This window comes from Lampris incognitus, chromosome 17 (genome assembly GCF_029633865.1).
Source record: "Lampris incognitus isolate fLamInc1 chromosome 17, fLamInc1.hap2, whole genome shotgun sequence".
Taxonomy (NCBI): domain Eukaryota; kingdom Metazoa; phylum Chordata; class Actinopteri; order Lampriformes; family Lampridae; genus Lampris; species Lampris incognitus.
The window spans coordinates 28,106,780-28,124,359 of NC_079227.1; the positions used below are offsets into that span (position 1 = coordinate 28,106,780).

General features: G+C 45.0%; 5 protein-coding genes across 6 annotated transcripts; 4 read left to right on the plus strand and 1 right to left on the minus strand.

The window, feature by feature from the left end:
• Positions 1-265: 265 nt before the first annotated feature.
• Positions 266-5,756, minus strand: samd8 (sterile alpha motif domain containing 8). 2 transcript variants are annotated; one of them, XM_056297443.1, is made up of 6 exons: positions 5,613-5,756; positions 4,135-4,715; positions 3,027-3,122; positions 2,728-2,845; positions 2,435-2,585; positions 266-2,098 (listed from the first exon to the last, which is right to left on the minus strand). In XM_056297443.1, the coding sequence occupies exons 2-6, from the start codon at positions 4,689-4,691 to the stop codon at positions 1,794-1,796; spliced, it is 1,227 nt and encodes a 408-aa protein (XP_056153418.1). In that variant the 5' UTR covers positions 4,692-4,715; positions 5,613-5,756; the 3' UTR covers positions 266-1,793. The 2 variants fall into 2 exon arrangements, with proteins under 2 accessions (XP_056153418.1, XP_056153419.1); XM_056297444.1 differs by having other exon boundaries at positions 4,135-4,807.
• Positions 5,757-6,197: 441 nt separating this feature from the next.
• LOC130127171 (dual specificity protein phosphatase 13-like) lies at positions 6,198-7,322 on the plus strand. The gene is made up of 3 exons (XM_056296742.1): positions 6,198-6,334; positions 6,678-6,895; positions 7,053-7,322. Exons 1-3 carry the CDS (start codon positions 6,198-6,200, stop codon positions 7,244-7,246), a joined length of 549 nt encoding a protein of 182 aa, XP_056152717.1. The 3' UTR covers positions 7,247-7,322.
• A 199-nt stretch (positions 7,323-7,521) lies between these two features.
• Positions 7,522-9,882, plus strand: LOC130127728 (dual specificity protein phosphatase 13-like). The gene is made up of 3 exons (XM_056297449.1): positions 7,522-7,935; positions 8,150-8,367; positions 8,962-9,882. The coding sequence occupies exons 1-3, from the start codon at positions 7,802-7,804 to the stop codon at positions 9,171-9,173; spliced, it is 564 nt and encodes a 187-aa protein (XP_056153424.1). The 5' UTR covers positions 7,522-7,801; the 3' UTR covers positions 9,174-9,882.
• Positions 9,883-10,057: 175 nt separating this feature from the next.
• LOC130127729 (dual specificity protein phosphatase 13-like) lies at positions 10,058-15,029 on the plus strand. Its single transcript, XM_056297450.1, has 5 exons — positions 10,058-10,084; positions 11,341-11,411; positions 13,403-13,586; positions 13,711-13,931; positions 14,734-15,029. Exons 3-5 carry the CDS (start codon positions 13,432-13,434, stop codon positions 14,919-14,921), a joined length of 564 nt encoding a protein of 187 aa, XP_056153425.1. The 5' UTR covers positions 10,058-10,084; positions 11,341-11,411; positions 13,403-13,431; the 3' UTR covers positions 14,922-15,029.
• A 697-nt stretch (positions 15,030-15,726) lies between these two features.
• On the plus strand, positions 15,727-17,111 carry LOC130127172 (dual specificity phosphatase 29-like). The gene is made up of 3 exons (XM_056296743.1): positions 15,727-15,836; positions 16,076-16,293; positions 16,909-17,111. The coding sequence occupies exons 1-3, from the start codon at positions 15,727-15,729 to the stop codon at positions 17,109-17,111; spliced, it is 531 nt and encodes a 176-aa protein (XP_056152718.1).
• The last annotated feature ends 469 nt before the right edge of the window (positions 17,112-17,580 follow it).

A 17,580-nucleotide genomic window follows, 5' to 3' on the forward strand; every position in this document is an offset into this window, starting at 1 on the left:
ACCATTACGCCGCTCCACGTTCGGAGGACTTCCGTGGTTCGGATGACGTCACAGCACGTTACGCGTGGGGACCTGTCTGTGGTAAGGATATGGTTGGTTGAATTGCCCAGTTTACGTCAACATCTTTCTTTTGTATGTTGAGTTGGTCATACTTAAATCTCCTTCCCCCCTCACCCCCAAAACACCATACACACACACATACACACGCACACACACACACAGGCAGGTGAATAAGAAAAGGATGAGCACTGGGCCAATGATTTTTACTGTTTAATGATGGAGAGGACTGAAACTGATGTTATTGTTAATGTGGCTATGCAAGAGCATATAAACACCAGCAACAAAACCCAAACGAACGGTTTGTAGCTAGAAAATACCAATCACAAAAATCATGTAAGATAACATGCCATAATGACCAAATCCGTTCCAACTAGAGTGGCAAGTCGTTATTGTAACTCAACGAATGTCAGAGGCTTATTTGAAATCAACCTTACACTTAAAAAAGCACATTGTGTTTCAAAGAAATACAGAGTTATGAGCAACTGTAAACATATTTCTGTACATGTGCATGTTGCAATAACTTGTATATGAAATACAAAAATATTTTTTAACATTTAAAAAAGAAATAAATTAATGCAATAAAAGTAAACACAAATTCAAGGGCTCGGTTACTTGAAATCTATGGACAATGTCAAGGAACTGATATCACAATAGGTTAAAATTACACATATGTCTGGTCACTTACAACTTGCCACGATTAAAAAAAACTACCCTACAACCCACAGGCACATGCCCGTTTAACAAACTTGAAATTAGAGACATTTCTTACACACACAAGCTTACTGATACAGCTAAGGTAATTGGCAAATGGAATGTGTTTAAGACAACTGTTTCCAATTTTGGCTGACTTAGAAAATGTTTTGTCCCTATTCTTAGCTAGGCCTGGTAAAGGCAGAACAACTGAATTACGCAAACATAAGAAACAAAAAAGGTTTGCTGTAGTTCGTCTTAAAAAGAGCAATTAACTATTAAGTGTTCAATACTGCTGAGAAGAATCTCAAGGACTGCAGAGGTTGAAATACTTTGAAGCAGTTGCAATCAATTTGTTGTACAAGATTAATTTCTTACTATCTTACTATACTGAAATCAACAACGGTGCCATGTAAATTCTATTAATATTGCTTTAAGATTTATAGAATAACATCTTGATAAATTATAGAAGGGGAAAATAAGACATTGTTTGCACTTATGCAGCCACACATAAACCTTGACATGAACAAACTGTGCAAAAGTAGTGAAATGCAGAATGGGATTTGGTAAAATAATGCCTGAGAATTTCGTTGTTGTGGCTCCCCTATACCACCAACATGTGCTATCCAGATACTGCTAGCAAGTTGGGAGGTGCTGCAAAACACTACAAAAAATGTTTTCCCTTTCTTAAGGAAAAATGGAAAAAAATTGAACACCTATTATGACAAATCCCACAACTTTCACTTTTAAGTAAAGCAAAGGGGCCTGATAGGGCTTTTCACAAACTCTAGGATTTATGGATTTTGTTTTACCCCCCACCCCCCAGAAAACACTGACAGGGGAAGCACGCAAATGGCTAAATCCCAGAATATGAGAAGCTATGGCTGTGTGTACCCCGTCAGACCATGGCACTGATAGGATCACATAAGCCGTCTTCGTTACTCTTAACTTATGTCAATGAAGATATCGCACACCACCAGTTGGCAACTCAAGAGAACAGACAAAATAGCACAGTGTCTATCAGCACTGTAGCAGCCGTGTCCCTATCCAATGAGCCTCCTCATCATGGCAGGCCTAGAGAAGGGCCAGCAGTACTCATTGGGCACAGGGCCATTGACATTGCACTCAAAGAAGGAGAACATGGGGAACCAGATGCGAGCTCGGCGACTCTGCTGGTAGGCCCGAGTGTTGGCTAGAGTGTGGTAATATAGGAAAAGTCTTGTAGTAATGTAGAATGCGATGAAGACATCAATAGAGTAGTGTTCGTGGGCAGCCAGGATGAAGAAGATGCCAAACAGGTTCAGGACCCAAGACAGGGTATGAATGAAGTTCCAGCTCCTGGGAGTGTCTGTCAAAGAAACAAGTGGCAAAAATAAAAATAAAAAGTAAGAAAATAATAGCAACTCTAGTTATGGTCAGCTAATTGAAACTCTGATTTGTGTGAAAGACTATTTTTTACTTCACCTTCCATATATCCTTAATTTAACTGTTTGACAAAACGTTATTGCCCAATTTAGACAAAGGCAGTCTGGCGAATTTACGTCACGGTTAATTTTACTTGTAGTAACACTGGAGCACACTCGATGGCAGCAAAGAGTCATGTTTTATAAAACGGCTTGGTTAGCCCTTTGCTTTCCTTCTAGTTCAATCTTCCTCGTAGCCAAGTATTATAATCACCACTTACACTCTGTGACAAAGAAGTTTAGCATGGTTAGAACCACAGTGTGGCCGCTGAACATGTAGTCACCGCATGTGTGTACTCCTGTTAGCGTCATTCCAAAACCGCTCCAGATGGCCACTGCTCTTTGCAGTTTGGCCCACATATCACCATATATCTAGAGGAAAAAAAAGAGAAAGAAATTAAAGCCAATCCTAAAACCGCTGACAAAGTAGAGACAAGGTAAGACAAACATCAGGGCTGATGACCTACAATCTGAGTGAGATGAGCAATGGATGCGAAAAAAAAATTTTTTTTACCTTTCCTGAACACTGCAGGTGCTGTCCTGGCACAGACAGGGATGTGACGAACATAGTGATGCACCGCAGCATGAATACTGTGCCCATGAGGCTGCACAGACGACGCAACAGTATTGACCTGAGGGGGTAAGAACACAGTCAACCTGAGTGTGATTAATATAAGTTAGTTATGTATCCAGTTAGCATGATAAATCTGGTGGCAACACCACAGCTGATTCAAATATGAAATATATATATAAAGTGGCCTGGTGATAATATTAATATAGTTGTAACTGGTTCTGAAAATGTTAGCACTTTACCTGTGCTTATGCAGCAGAAGAACAAGCAACCAGATGTTGCAGAGGATCACTCCGCATGCCTCGGCCATGGCAAAGGCCCATGGTATTCTAGGCACACTGTTGAGGAAAGGTAGAAAAAATAGGTCAATGTCTCTAAAAGTGAAATGAGGAAACCACAAAGCCCTAGCATCAAGTTAGAGTATCAACAAATTGCCTTAAATGTTACTGCCATAGATGTTACTAATAAAAGTGCCAATTTGATTTGGCGCTGCTTAAATTTCTGTATTCAATGACTGGCATTATCCTTCTGTCTCATTGCTGATTTCAATAGGTAGATATGCAACAAGCAGGTTTATTTATATAGCACATTTTGTACACAGGGCAATTCAGTATGCTTTACACAAATAAAAACAGAAAAGGAACAACCATATAAAATATAATTAAAAAAGTACAGAGACTGTACTTTGAAATAGTAATTAAAAAGAGTAATATAATTAAAAGACAGGCACTATAAAAAGAAAATACAAAGTACAAAAAAAATGATATGCAGATATGCACAAATAGCCTGCATGACCCACAAGACTAAATCTTTATCTCCATTCCAGACAAAAGGTTTCAGCAATAAATGGTAGTTTAGTTAAGTTATTATGGACCTGGACAGGCTGCCTCATAGTGTGTCATCTTGCCAAAAGCACTCTGGCATTTTCCAGCAATCAGATCCTACAGCAGGCCAAGACATTCCATGAACAGCTCAATGCTGGTCATAAACAATGGATCCTAGAATTTACCTCAAAGTAGGTCAGTCTAAAAAAAACACTTTATACCAAGGCTAGCCTATCAGGAATATAAGAGGACAATAATAGAAACTTGCTCTTGGAAAGTAGGTCAACAATAATGTCCACCATCTGGTCTGATATTCTGAAAGATCATGATGATGAAAAAGTCAGAAACTGGCATTTTATGCCTCAGGCGGGGTACATTTGAAATTCTGCACTTTTGTTTCAATTTCACTTTGAGATTTGTGGGCCTACTAATACTGTCATGAGAGCAATGATTTTTGTTATCTATAGTCTGACACTGAAATTCACAAACTTCAAGCTACAGTCTCATCATAGTATCTAGAACACACCTGTCTAAGAAAATATCTGGCAGGGGAGGGTACGTGCGCATGTCGGGCACCCTCTCGTGCACTATGACCATGACAAACGATGTGAACCCAAATACGAACACCACGTAGACTGAACTGAGCACTGTCTTCCAGTACTCTGGATCCAGGCGCCTCGTCTGCTGCTTGTATTTCCCATTGGTGTACTGGTGGTACTCCTCCCCGACAGGTGCCGTCTCAGCGCTGTCACAGTCTCTGCCTGAGTCTCCGTTGCACAGCCAGTCCAAACTGCCTCCAGAGCCTGTCGGGGAGTGGCCGTCAAAGGGAAGCCCCAGCTCCTCAAGCACATCGATGTTCTGTTTCTGGAGCTTGCGGATTGATACCATCAACCGCTTGATGTCCCCCAGCACCTTGAGCTCCAGAGGTGGCGAACGGAGGTCATACTCGCTGAGTGTCAACAGGCTGGTGCCGTCCAGTCTGTGCTTGTTGCATAGCAGGTCCACATAGTCACAGAAGCCCTCTTCCCTGAGCCACTTGGCCACATGTTTGGTGGTCCAGCGGCGAACGCTGAGCTGGGTCATTTCAGTCACTGCTCGTTCTGTGACCTGAGGAAAAGTATTAAATTTTTTTTCAGTCTTTCTTGGTGAAAGTCAGTTGTACTTTTCGGTCACACGGCCATTGGAAGCTGCGTGACTTGCTGGAAAGACAAACATAAAATGCAAGAGAGAAGTTGGTACGACTGAGCACACATTTTTTTCCCCACAGTCAGCAATTCAAGGCCCAGACAGATTGTGTAAGTCTGCAAGAAAGGAACAAAACAAAACCAACAAAAAATTAAAAATTGAAATAAAAATTCACTTTTGTGACCAACGTAATAAAGACAATCCCACACTATGAGGCTGATGTTCCAACAAGTTGAGCAAACTCATGAAGCAAAAAAGGGTCTGTACCAACGTTTTTTTGTATGAGAACCACACCCTCCGTGTACACTGGCAATGTGGGTTATAGAGCACGGCTACTCCTTAAGATAGCAACCCATTGTGTAAAGAGGGGTCTGACAGAGTTGTGTGCCTGCTGTGCACTCACACCCACCAAGTCCTTCTAAAGGTCTAATATACACTGAATCCCTGTAAAAAAAACATTATGACACTATGACTGGATAGCTTGAAGATGTGTTTAACCATAAAACTAAATGTGGGCTTTCAAGATAATGTGCTCTCTCTCATCTCAAGCAGCATCCCTTTGTCTGTGCAAATAATAACAAATAGCTCCATCAGTATTTCAGATTAACAGTGAACTACATATGCCAATGCGCATGCGTACGGCTGGTACGTACGAACCCTATCAAAACACCCTGGGTCCATCATCATCGTCATCCTAATATTGACAAACAAGCTAATTTTGCTAAGCTAGGCTAACGGCGGCTAACCTTAGCCCGCTAGTCAATGTTAGCCGGGGCACTTGTCAGCCCGTTTTATCACGGGCAAGGCACAATTACTTACCGTAATTCAGATGTGAAACGAGGTGGGGCGACACGGTATTTGTTTCAGCCAGCTGTACGGCATCTCACGCAAGTTTGACAGAACTGTTTCCACAATAAGAGGTTTTTTGGAAATCATTTCGCCTTGGCTTCGATGGCTAGCATCGCTGTGATAACGCTGGGTCGTAGTGTCCCGAAGAGCTGCGCAGATCATTTCAGACACATTTAGCCCTCCGCACAAACTCTCAAACAGCGACATCTGCTGGCCAGAATCATGTGACGCCACTGTGCGGCGGCTCACTGCTGTAACAGCGTGTGATCAATCACCCTTGTGATCCACCGAGCTGCACGGTAAGCCAGTCTATAAAATCGTGGTATTAGATCACGTCTTGGGTTCAAAGGTGGATCATTTATGAAATTTAGAAGCTGGGTGTCCGTTTTAATTTTAGTCCAGGCGAGGGGCACCTGTCCTTGTCAATGCCATTATAGTTGCAGTGAAACTCTAGCGCCCTTCGAAAACAAACGGGGCGGGAAAACTTGCGACTTTATGACTTTATTATAGCGTAGTGTTGTGCCGACTACTGCGAGCCTGACAGCTCTGTCAGTTATGAACGACGTCCAGGAGAAGGACCCGGTTCCCTCTGATCCTCCTCCTCTTAAGGACTTGGAAAAAGTTTTGTACGGAGGAAAAAGATTTGGCAATCGTGTGGATGAAGTATGGCCCAATCTCTTCATTGGAGACATGTAAGTTTGACAATCTCCGAGGGTCCCCTTAAAAGAGTTTGTAAAACAAAATGAAAGCCAGTTTGTCTTCGTTTTTTATTATACTGTAACGTGGATGGATAACAAGACACGCTGGCCGCTGGCTCGCGGGTCTGATCCTTTAGTCGAGCGGTTGTCGATGCCTCCTGCGGTGCGGGCGACACGGGTTCGCTTCCCGGCCGCGGCAGTTCCTGTGGTTGCGTTGTCCCCCGAATTCGCTACAATATAATTTGTAGTATTTGTGACAATTTGCTGCTTTTTTCCATGAGAAAGGTTCAACACGGAGTTTCTGTCTGAAATGTTTTCTGTTTTTCTCTATCAACAGGTCAGTTGCCAACGATCGCTACAGTTTGTGGAAGCTGGGAATCACCCACGTTTTGAATGCTGCTCACGGGAGGATGTACTGTCAAGGGAGTCGTGACTTCTATGGATCCAGCGTGGACTACCACGGCGTGCCTGCTGATGATTCACCATCCTTTGACCTCTATGGCTATTTCTTCCCCTCCGCCGATTATATTCAGGAGGCACTTGACACGTCTGGTGGTAAATAAAACCACCGCGCTGACTTATCATCAATATGTTTTCAGTGAGACTGTGAATGTATATTTTACCCAGCATACTTGAGAAAGGAAAACAAAACAACAGCAACGTATCAGCTTGTGCCTTAGGCCATTTTTGATTTTTTTTTTTCCCCCCCCAGCAAAGGTTTTTGTGCATTGTGCAGTTGGAGTGAGCAGATCTGCCTCTCTTGTCCTGGCTTACCTAATGATCCACCACCATTACTCACTACTGGATGCCATCAAAAGGATCAAAGAGCGCAGATGGATTTTCCCAAATAAGGGATTCCTGAAACAGCTCCGCGCTTTGGACATAAAACTGCGCAGGACTTCATGAAAAGAGCGCATGAGTTACTGGTGGGCTCCGATTACCATCGTGTGAACATTTATAATCCCCCCAAGGAACATCTGGTGTGGGCTGCAGCAAACAGCAGAAGCTCGAGCTCATTCCTCTACATCTCATTTGCTTGCATGAGACGGTTTGCTTCGAGCAATCAGAGCTACGAAACCAGTTGCATGGGCCATTATTTCTCTTCCCATCAATACATTATTACAGGAGACTGTCAGAGATTCAATTTAAGCGGTGCACTTTTAACATTTGTCCATAATCACAACCAATTGTCGCTGCCAGTCAGATGATCCATGAGTTTGAGGTTTATTAAATTAGACTTGTTGAGTGGTGTGAAAAACATGGACCCGGGCCGCAGCGTTTGTTGTTATGCCTTCTGCATGAGTAAGACTACACGCTAGGTTAAGCACTAAATTGGGTAACTGTCCAGTGACAGCAGATAAACACCTGCTCATACAGATCATCCTGAGAGGGGGGTAGACAGGAACTGCTTTCATAAAACAAACATTTGGAATAGTAATTGATTCAAGGGAAGGCTTTTGAATGAAAATGTCAGCCCTGAAAGATAAGAGAAAGGAATATTTAACAGTGAAGGATCTGCAAAAGGTTTTGGACTCTTGCAAGCTACAGCTGAATCAGATTGACGAGGTCTGGCCCAACATATACATAGGAAACGTGTAAGTATGCTTTTCGTCTGAACTTTTGACACTGAGTTTTTTTCTTCAACAAATATGAAACAATACAATAAAGAGTTGAATGTACTATGCAATATACGGTGTTGTAAACATATTGTAGACAAATGTTATTTTGACATGAAAGTAATGTGCAGCCGTCCTTCTTCACCTTCACAAATGCTTCAAAACCATCTCTTCTTCTTCTTTGGCCTGCCAGGGCAATAGCCCAAAACAGAACCGCCTTGCAGAAATTAGGTATCACTCATGTATTAAATGCTGCTCATTCCAAGCGTGGCAGCAAAGGGGACCAAAGATTTTATGGCAACGACTTTGTGTATTGTGGCATTCCAGCAGATGACTCGACCCACTTTGACCTGGATATCTACTTCAAGCCTGCCGCTGAATTCATTCACAAAGCACTGAAAACACCGCACGGTAAGAAATTGATACGACTTTGATTACTGTATGCCTCTGCAATGCACACCAAGTGATTCGCCGATTATGTACAGCAGCTCAGTAGCTATAAGGATGTCCGACTACCATTTTTATTCCATTTCAATTTCCTGCACATCAAGTCAAATCACCTGTGTCACTTTATAAATCCTTAATAAAACCCATTCAACTTCCTAATGTCCCATGCTGTCTTTCCAAAGTCACCTGTCATTACAGTAGCCCCGCACAACTTGTAAAGGCAAAGAATGGTATGATGGGATACCCTTATTTTCACCCAGCAGTAATAATAAGGGTCTTACCTCGCAGACTTTAAGTCTATAATGTAACCGTGGCTCCTTTCAGAGTAGCTATCAAGCAGGGGACAGGATGGGATTAATGTGACAGTCAGGCACCGTCTGCAAAGGGACCTTAAATGAACAAAGGCAATGAATTGTGGGCACTATTTTTAGCTCGTGGCAGGGAAAAAGAAAGGCCACAGTTTGAGACGGGCAGCCATGTATGATATTAGTAAGATGAAGGTCTCGCACTAATCCTTCCTTCACGCCCCTCTTGCCTCTCGTTCTCTCTCTCTCCCAGGGAAGGTCCTGGTGCATTGCATCATGGGAATGAGCCGGTCATCCACCTTGGTGCTAGCATACCTCATGATCTACCATCACATGTCGCTCAAGCGAGCCCTCCAGAAACTGGTACAAAAGAGAGCCATCTACCCCAACAGGAATTTCCTGGCATTGCTGTTGGATCTTGATCTCCAGCTGACAAGAAAGAAGAAAATGTGTCAGATCCTGTGATTGTGGACTCAGCGGTGTTCACAGACAAGAGTTTCACGTGCAATTTGGTTGCAAAACAAACTCGAGCTAACTGTGAATTAGGAATGAACTACATGCTGTGTTGGTGATTTGAAGTCTTGCAGTCTTTATTTCTCATGTTTGTAAGATGGTCTATTTTTCAGCATCTCATTTCTGTACACAACAAAAGGACCAAATGTTATAGAAAAAATGATTGACCATGCATTATATATTTTTTCCTAAACCTTGCAGGTGACAATAATCGACAGGGTTTATGTTTAATGCTCAGTAAAATGGAAGTAAAAAGAGAGAAGGCAAGTCAACATTTTTTTTTCTCACAATGTAAATCAATCTCCGGTACTGGGCCACTGACCCTTTCCTCCAACTACCTTAAACAAATGAGTACCTCTGTTTTCCAGCTTAGTGTGAAATAGTATATTGATCCAAAGGTTATTGGAGTTATTTAGCTTTATTGATCTTCTTGGGAAAACATAATCCTCGCGTCTGGTTTTCTGTATTCTTTTACTACATGATCAATACACAAACTGAGAGAGACCAGAAATGGGGTCGTTGATGTCATTCATCATGCAGACCGTGGACAGAAGCATTTCTCTGAAGAGGATAAACCTCCTCCAAACTGTGGCAGAGTACAAACACGAGTAGCAGCCCTGATGTAATTTCCCTGCTATTAAAAAACCCGCGTCCTGCCCACTCTGTGCAGCTCAAATAACCGTTGAGGAATGCAAAGGATGGTGCCAAAAATATTTCAAGCTGAGATTCAGATGTTAAAATAGCCAAAAAAAGAAGATCATTGTTGGGGTAGATTACCTAGAGAGAAGGCAGACAGTTGAGCTGTCGACCTACATGTAGCTCTTGGGCGAGAGAGACCTTGTCAAGCTTCGTCTCAATTCAAGGCAAGTGTATCTACTATGAATGTTATACTTTTGAGCCATGACTCTGCAACGTGGTCTTGTAAGTATGATAGATAGAGTCAGACATTACACTTTACTACAGTATTACATAGACTGATCAGCCAACGCATTAAAACCACTGACAGGTAAGTGAATAACATTGATTATCTCGTTACAATCCCACAGAAGAGCCACTGTAGCTCAAATTGCTGGAAAAGTGAATGCTGGCTATGATAGACAGGTGTCAGAACACTCAGTGCATCACAGCGTGCTGTGTATAGGGCTGCATAGCTGCAGACTGGTCAGAGTGCCCATGATGACCTCTGTCCACTGCCGAAAGAGCCTACAACGGGAACATGAGTGTCAGAACTGGACCATGGAGCAATGGAAGAAGGTGGCCTAGTCTGATGAATCACATTATCTTTTACACCATGTGGACGGCCCGGTGTGTGTGCATCGTTTACCTGGGGAAGAGATGGCTCCAGGATGCAAGCTGGTGGAGGCAGTGTGATGCTCTGAGCAACGCTCTGCTGGGAAACCTTGGGTCGTGGCACGTGGATGTAACGCTGACACATGCCACCTACCTAAACATCGTTGCAGACCAGGCACACCCCCTCATGGCAATGGTATTCCCTGATGGCAGCGGCCTCTTTCAGCAGGATAATGTGCCCTGCCACACTGCAAAAAAACTTTTCAGGAATGGTTTGAGGAACATGATGAAGAGTTTAAGGTGTGGCCTTGGCCTCCAAATTCTCCAGACCTCAATCCAATCAAGCATCAGTGGGATGTGCTGGAAAAACAAGTCCAATCCATGGAGGCCCCAACTCACAATTTGCAGGACTTAAAGGATCTGCTGCTAACGTCTTGGTGCCAGATACCAGAGGACACCTTCAGAGGTCTTGTGGAGTCCATGCTTCGACAGGTCAGAGCTGTTTTGGCGGCACGAGGAGGACCTACACAATATTAGACAGGTGGTTTTAATGTTTTGGCTGATCAGCGTATGAGCTAGTAACAGAGATATAACGGTAAATCATGCACTGTACATGTGACAGACACGTTGACATTATAGAGACACAAGTATGTAAAGTATTGTGTTTTTCTACTGTAAGCATTGTACTGTATTTTTTTCCTTTATGTGCAAGATAAACATGTTCATGAAACGATTTAAGACGGGTGTTTATTAGTAGTTTATTTGGATAATGCTGCGCTGCATGAGAGGTCATCACCACTTTTTTTTTCATATATCAATTTGTCCACAGATCCAGATAAGCCGCAACTGCAAAAGGGGAAGCTGTTATTCATAACGCCAGCAAGAAAAGGCCTGGAGGAGGTAAAAAGCCATTTTTTACTTGCCCTCCATGTTAACCGTGGGCACTTTCCCCATACATAGCATCTTTAATTACACAGAAGTGGAGCAGGAAGGACAGGCTAGCCTAAGGGGGGGAATGCTCTGAAAGCAGCTTTGCAGCTCAACATGTGCACCAGGGAAATCAGTTCTCTGCCCCGACTGTGGGAGGGAGGGGAGGCTTGTGCTTATAGATCAATGAAGAGGAAGCAAGAGCCTCGGGGTACTCCAGGCACATGTATTGTTCTTTTGAAGAGACACACTTTACCTCGCCTTCCAGAGTCAAACAAACATGCACATGCAAGGGGCACCAAGCATATGCAGCGTCAAATGCAACATCACACATGCTTTTATTTGCACCGCCAAAGAATGCCACACACACACACACACACACACACACACACACACACACACACACACACACACACGTGTCAGTTTAAAAGCCGTCTTCAGAGGTGCCAAAACTGATAAAGCCATCGAGATGTTTGGGTGTGCCTCCATATGCCACGGCAGCTTTAGGAAAGGTCATTGAAACAGATTCGGTCTCAATGACTCATCCCTATGGACGTGGGAATAAGTCTCCAAACCCCGCTCCTGAGCCCGCTTACACGGGTGGAAAGAAAATAAGCAGCTGAATTGCCATCGGTATCTTTACAATGACAATGCAGAGCATACACAACATTTGTATGATCCCAGCCAAGGGCAAGATTGCACAGCTGCCTAAATGGATGCAAATGTATACAGTATGCATAGTGTATGCCTCACCAATACCCAGTGTGAAAATAGTAAATGCACAGATTGAGCTTGCCTGAAGGAAGTGGGGAAAAACTGAGTAGACCATGAATACCAATCTAATACATCTCGGGAAATTGATAAAATCACCACGAGCTACTGTGCACACGGTGTGGATAAAAAGTTATCATGTTAGCATCATCTTCTGAAGATGGCGTGTTCCAGTTGTTCTGTATGCATATTTTAAATGCTTTAGCATCATCATGTCTTAGAAGGGGCAGCATGGTGGTGCAGTGGTTACCGCGGTCGCCTCACAGCAAGAAGGTCCTGGGTTCAAGCCCCGGGGTAGTCCAACCTTGGGGGGGTCGTCCTGGGGCATCCTCTGTGTGGAGTTTGCATGTTCTCCCCGTGTCTGCGTGGGTTTCCTCCGGGTGCTCCGGTTTCCTCCCACAACCCAAAGACATGACGGCAGGTGAATCGGCCGTACTAAATTGTCCCTAGGTGTGAATGTGTGTCGGCCCAGTGATGGTCTGGCGGCCTGTCCAGGGGCGTCTCCCCGCCTGCCGCCCAATGGCTGCTGGGGGATAGGCTCCAGCATCCCCGCGACCCTGAGAGCAGGATAAGCAGTTTGGATAATGGATGGATGGATGTCTTAGAAGAGCAGGTCTTCTGTAACAATCTCAAGCATCGCACCTAAAGATTGCTATTAATCACTGGGTATGAATTCCAGTTTTGTACTTCTCTCCCAATAGTAGTCCTCTGAGATTACAATATTTACCCACTAGAGCGGTCACCCAGAGGTTTGAGTGCCGTGTAATGATAATGTAACGTAAATGTGTTTTCAGTTACCAAGTGTATGAGCATTCACAGGAGATTAGATCTGATGTTTGAAATGGTGCTTTTCAGACTGACGTTAGATGGCTCACTTTAACATTTTCTGTTGATGTTAATGACGGCCAACAGGGCCCGTGCAGCTGAACCACACTGGACTCATCTCATCATGCTTTATGAGGACATCTTCGCTCCGAGGCACATCTCTGTGCATATGATGTCCAATATATGGTCCCCTACTATGCAGACGAGGAATATAAAGTGCATGGTAGCATTTCCTACCCTCTGCAAAGCGGAAGTACCCTTTCAAACCCATGTGCAAAAAGCGTAGGTTTAAAAAGATGGCCTATTGAAATTCCCCCTCATAGTGTTTCAATACTCAGATATGCAGCGCTTGTGCTGTTATGTGGCAGGTTGTAAAGCGGGGTGAAGCGATCCAGTAATGTCCAGACACGTCGGCTGCTTGGCCAGCCACGGGGGGGCCGAGGGCAGATACGAGACACCCCCAGCTTCAGAGCTCCAGAGACTGTTGTGGACGAAGAAAGGCACAAACGGACATCTAGACGAGGTCCATCCCAGGATTTACATAGGAGACATGTGAGAGGGTGCATTGTTTTTTTTTTGTTTTTTTTTTTAAGAAATGTGGAAAGAGAAGTGATACGTCTCATGTTCTCCTGAGCTAAACTTGACAATTACGCTTTTTTTTTTTTTGCCCATTCAGGTATGCCGCCAAAGACAAGAGGACACTCCAGGCTCATCACATCACCCATGTGCTGAACGCCGCCGATGGGAAGTTCAACGTGAACACCGGCGCCAGCTTCTACCGAGACAAAAACATCACATATCATGGAGTGGAGGCTTTTGACATGCCAACCTTTGACATGAGTCCTTTCTTTCATCCGGCAGCCAATTTCATCAAGAACGCTTTGAGTTCGCCCGCAGGTAAGAAACTCTTACCGTGCACTCTGTATCTTTTATCTTTTTATTTTTTAATCAACTTTGAGAAGACATTATTTCTGCCAGAACGGGGTTCGGAAGCGTTTGTCAGTCAATTCCAATTACAGCAATCCCCCGTTGTATTAGTCGTTAAAATGCAAATCAAATACTAAACATAATATCAAGTTAATATCTTTCCCCCACGGTAATCTCCTCATAAGCTGGGACCCTGGACAGGAAAATTGGTTTTAAATGGATTGCCCTGGCAATTTGTAAGCAACACTTTCATTGGACATGGAAATTACACAATTATGTTTGTGGCCTGTGCCGCTCCTGTTATGCAAAATGAAGGCAATATCTGACATGACAGTAATAAGATGAGGCCTTCTCCTTCACATGCCGGCTGATCGGGGGCTCCAGTGTGTGGCGGGGCCTACAGTAATCCCCCGTAGAAATGCACAGCCGCCAAGACAGTTCAATTACGCGCTCCTCTGGGCCCTAATCCTCGGGCATGATAAGAAACCAGGGATTACCATGTGTAGAAACATTGGTTGCAACATTGTTGGAAACTTTTAGCCAGTAGTTAAAAGTACCCGCTCTGTGGTGCTGCAGGGCTTTAACTCCACAAAAGAGGTAACAAATTAGAGTCGGAATAACGCGAGCAATGGTAATCCGAGGGGTCGTTCACTCAATTTGGGGGTCGGAAATGAGACGTGGGGTCGCCGGGGCGCGTGGCGGGCGGACGGGTGGGCTCTGAGCCGAGACATCTGGTGATGTTGAGCTGAGTGTTGTTCTGACCGACTTCCAGGTAAAGTGTTGGTCCACTGCGCGATGGGCCTGAGCCGCTCGTCCACCTTGGTCCTGGCTTACCTGATGATCCATGAAGACATGACCCTGGTGGAGGCTATGAGAGCAGTCAGCGCCAACAGGAACATCTGCCCGAATGCCGGCTTCCTGGAGCAGCTCCGAGGTCTGGACAGAAAACTGCACTGCTAGGAAAAAACGACAGTGACCTTGAGCATCAATACTACATGGACTGGAGACACTTAGGGAAAAAAAATATCAAGGAATCCATTACTTTTTTTTTTACCCACCTTTCTGTAAATATCTAATACGTAGAGGTAAGTAATTTAAGGAGATATGAAAATAATAAAAAAATCAAATCAACAAAATATCTTATTTCTATATATATTTTTTCCTCCCAACAAGCCGTATAAAGTAATTGGAGTGCTCGAGAAGAAACTCTGGGCACAATTTGTTGTTTAAGCAATTTCCCCCTTTACAGTTTGCTTTGGATAAATCAGGGACTCTCGCAGCGGTCCTGTAGCACGACGCAGGGCTAGACATGGACGTTGTGACTTGATGGGAACTGCTCTCTCACATCTGGGCATCAAGGGGCACCGCAGAAGTGGTCTGGCCTCTGCGACAAGTCATTTGAGGAATAAATAGCTACGGACCCCTCCTGCCCAGACACAGACATACCCAGCTGTCCCTTTCCGACACCGAGCTGCCATTGACCCACACTGACATATTCTAGCTCAGGCGCAACACAAGTTAAATCCATACGACTACAGTTCACTTCCTTCATTTTCACGTCTGTAAAAAAGCTTGCGGTCCGAGTCACAAAAGAAGAAGAAAAGCATTGGTAAACAAAAACAAGTGCAGAATTTTTTTTCTTTTTAATTTTACAAAACTTTCTCGTTTGGGTGAGTGTCCACACTCTGCAGAACTTCGCATATTGTGCAGGAATGGTGTGTTGTGATTACACGACACGACTAAGAGCTATCTAAAGAAAGCAGACATGAGCCGAGAGGAGGAGCCTATCTGCGACCTGCTCGGCCTTCTGCTGAGCAACAGAAGGCCCACCGGCGCCGTCAATGAGGTCTGGCCCGGCCTCTACATCGGGGATGCGTAAGTGCCGCCCTTCTCTTCCGGGGGTCCAGCCGCAGTACGACAACTCGAATGTGACACCGTGGACGCAAGGAGGACCTGTGTCGATAATCAGACAAACCTGTCATACGCATGTTTGAATCGTCACTGACGCATTTGGGGAGTTGGCGTTACACAGCTCACCACGTGCGCTGATAAACGCACAACTTTGTTCCCCCAAAATCCAGTAATGCGCGCCTGGTATCTCGTGTCATCCGCAGGGCTACCGCTCGGGATAAACCCCTGTTAGCGAACCTGGGAATCACGCACCTGGTGAACGCTGCTGACGGACCCCGGCACATCGACACCGGGCCGTGCTTTTATGTGGACACCGACGTTACCTACCACGGAGTAGAAGCAGCGGACCGTAAAGACTTTGACCTGAGCCCGTTCTTCAGCCCCACTGCAGAGTTCATCCAAAACGCCCTGCTGCAAAAAGGTACGAGGCCGATGTGACTTACCGACGCGCAAGACAAGTGAAATGCACGCGCAGTAAGCGAGTTATAACGCCCACGTGAGCTGCAGAATACAAACGTTGGTAGAAAATGCTCATATTTAGGGCGCCCGGGTAGCGCAGCGGTCTATTCTGTTGTCTACCAGCACGGGAATCGCCGGTTCGAGTCCCCGTGTTGCGTCCGGCTTGGTTGGGCGTCCCTACAGACACAATTGGCCGTGTCTGCGGGTGGGAAGCCGGATGTGGGTATGTGTCCTGGTCGCTGCACTAGCGCCTCCTCTGGTCAGTCGGGACGCCTGTTCAGGAGAGAAGGGGGAACTGGAGGGAATAGTGTGATCCTCCCACGCGCTCTCACCCCCCTGGCGAAACCCCTCACTGTCAGGTGACAAGAAGCGGCTGGCGACTCCACATGTATTGGAGGAGGCATGTGGTAGTCCTCAGCCCTCCCCGGATCGGCAGAGGGGGTGGAGCAGCGACCCGGTCGGTACGGAAGAGTGGGGTAATTGGACAGATACAATCGGGGAGGAGAAAAAAAAAGGGAGGGGGGGTGGGTCAAAAAATGATGATATTTGATGGGATTTCTGTCTGTCGTCCAAACAGGTAAAGTCCTCGTCCACTGTGCGAGAGGAATCAGCCGGTCAGCCAGCCTTGTGTTAGCCTTCCTCATGATAAAACAACAACTTACCCTTGTGGAGGCTATCCAGGCTGTTCGCAGGCACAGGAATATTCTCCCAAACGCCGGATTCCTGAGCCAACTCTGCCACCTGGACACGTCCTTAGCCCTGGAGAGGACGGGGAAGTAATTCCAAGGAGCTGCGATGACACCGACGCGGCGGCAGGCTTCTTTCCCACGGAGCGAATACCCTCCAGCCTGCATGCGGGAATGTCGAGACGTACCAGCTCGCTGCTGACACGGAGTCAATATCCCGATCCGTTTCAGGATTTTGTTCCTGTTTGTAAGAGGCATACAAACAAATGCAACTGAGCAGACAGAAGTCTTCCTGTACTTGCACAACACATAGCCAAGTGCACATCTATAAATAAACAATGCCCCCCCTCATCATCTATTCTCTTTTCTCAAAATACCCCGTCTAAACTGCTAAAATCTCACGCCGAACTGTTAAAACTGTGATAGCTTAAGAGGGTTGATACGGGATGACAGAAATATGCCAGCGTGGCGCGGAGCATGTATACAGATTCAGGTCAGCCTTTGAAAAGAGATGAAACAGTGAAGCCATCTTAATAAGAGATGCTCTCCAGAGCACAGTGAGA

Bases quoted from the DNA above. Each gene is read 5' to 3' on its own strand.
- LOC130127728 (XM_056297449.1), top strand. From the start codon at position 7,802: ATGAAAATGTCAGCCCTGAAAGATAAGAGAAAGGAATATTTAACAGTG. The intron at 7,936-8,149 runs GTAAGTATGCTT...TTGGCCTGCCAG, and splicing joins AACATATACATAGGAAACGT to GGCAATAGCCCAAAACAGAA. The intron at 8,368-8,961 runs GTAAGAAATTGA...TCTCTCTCCCAG, and splicing joins AGCACTGAAAACACCGCACG to GGAAGGTCCTGGTGCATTGC.
- LOC130127172 (XM_056296743.1), top strand. From the start codon at position 15,727: ATGAGCCGAGAGGAGGAGCCTATCTGCGACCTGCTCGGCCTTCTGCTG. The intron at 15,837-16,075 runs GTAAGTGCCGCC...TGTCATCCGCAG, and splicing joins GGCCTCTACATCGGGGATGC to GGCTACCGCTCGGGATAAAC. The intron at 16,294-16,908 runs GTACGAGGCCGA...TCGTCCAAACAG, and splicing joins AAACGCCCTGCTGCAAAAAG to GTAAAGTCCTCGTCCACTGT.
- LOC130127729 (XM_056297450.1), top strand. From the start codon at position 13,432: ATGTCCAGACACGTCGGCTGCTTGGCCAGCCACGGGGGGGCCGAGGGC. The intron at 13,587-13,710 runs GTGAGAGGGTGC...TTGCCCATTCAG, and splicing joins AGGATTTACATAGGAGACAT to GTATGCCGCCAAAGACAAGA. The intron at 13,932-14,733 runs GTAAGAAACTCT...ACCGACTTCCAG, and splicing joins CGCTTTGAGTTCGCCCGCAG to GTAAAGTGTTGGTCCACTGC.
- LOC130127171 (XM_056296742.1), top strand. From the start codon at position 6,198: ATGAACGACGTCCAGGAGAAGGACCCGGTTCCCTCTGATCCTCCTCCT. The intron at 6,335-6,677 runs GTAAGTTTGACA...CTCTATCAACAG, and splicing joins AATCTCTTCATTGGAGACAT to GTCAGTTGCCAACGATCGCT. The intron at 6,896-7,052 runs GTAAATAAAACC...TTCCCCCCCCAG, and splicing joins GGCACTTGACACGTCTGGTG to CAAAGGTTTTTGTGCATTGT.
- samd8 (XM_056297443.1), bottom strand. From the start codon at position 4,691: ATGACCCAGCTCAGCGTTCGCCGCTGGACCACCAAACATGTGGCCAAG. The intron at 2,586-2,727 runs GTAAAAAAAATT...TTTTTCCTCTAG, and splicing joins ACCTGCAGTGTTCAGGAAAG to ATATATGGTGATATGTGGGC. The intron at 2,099-2,434 runs GTAAGTGGTGAT...TTTCTTTGACAG, and splicing joins AAACTTCTTTGTCACAGAGT to ACACTCCCAGGAGCTGGAAC.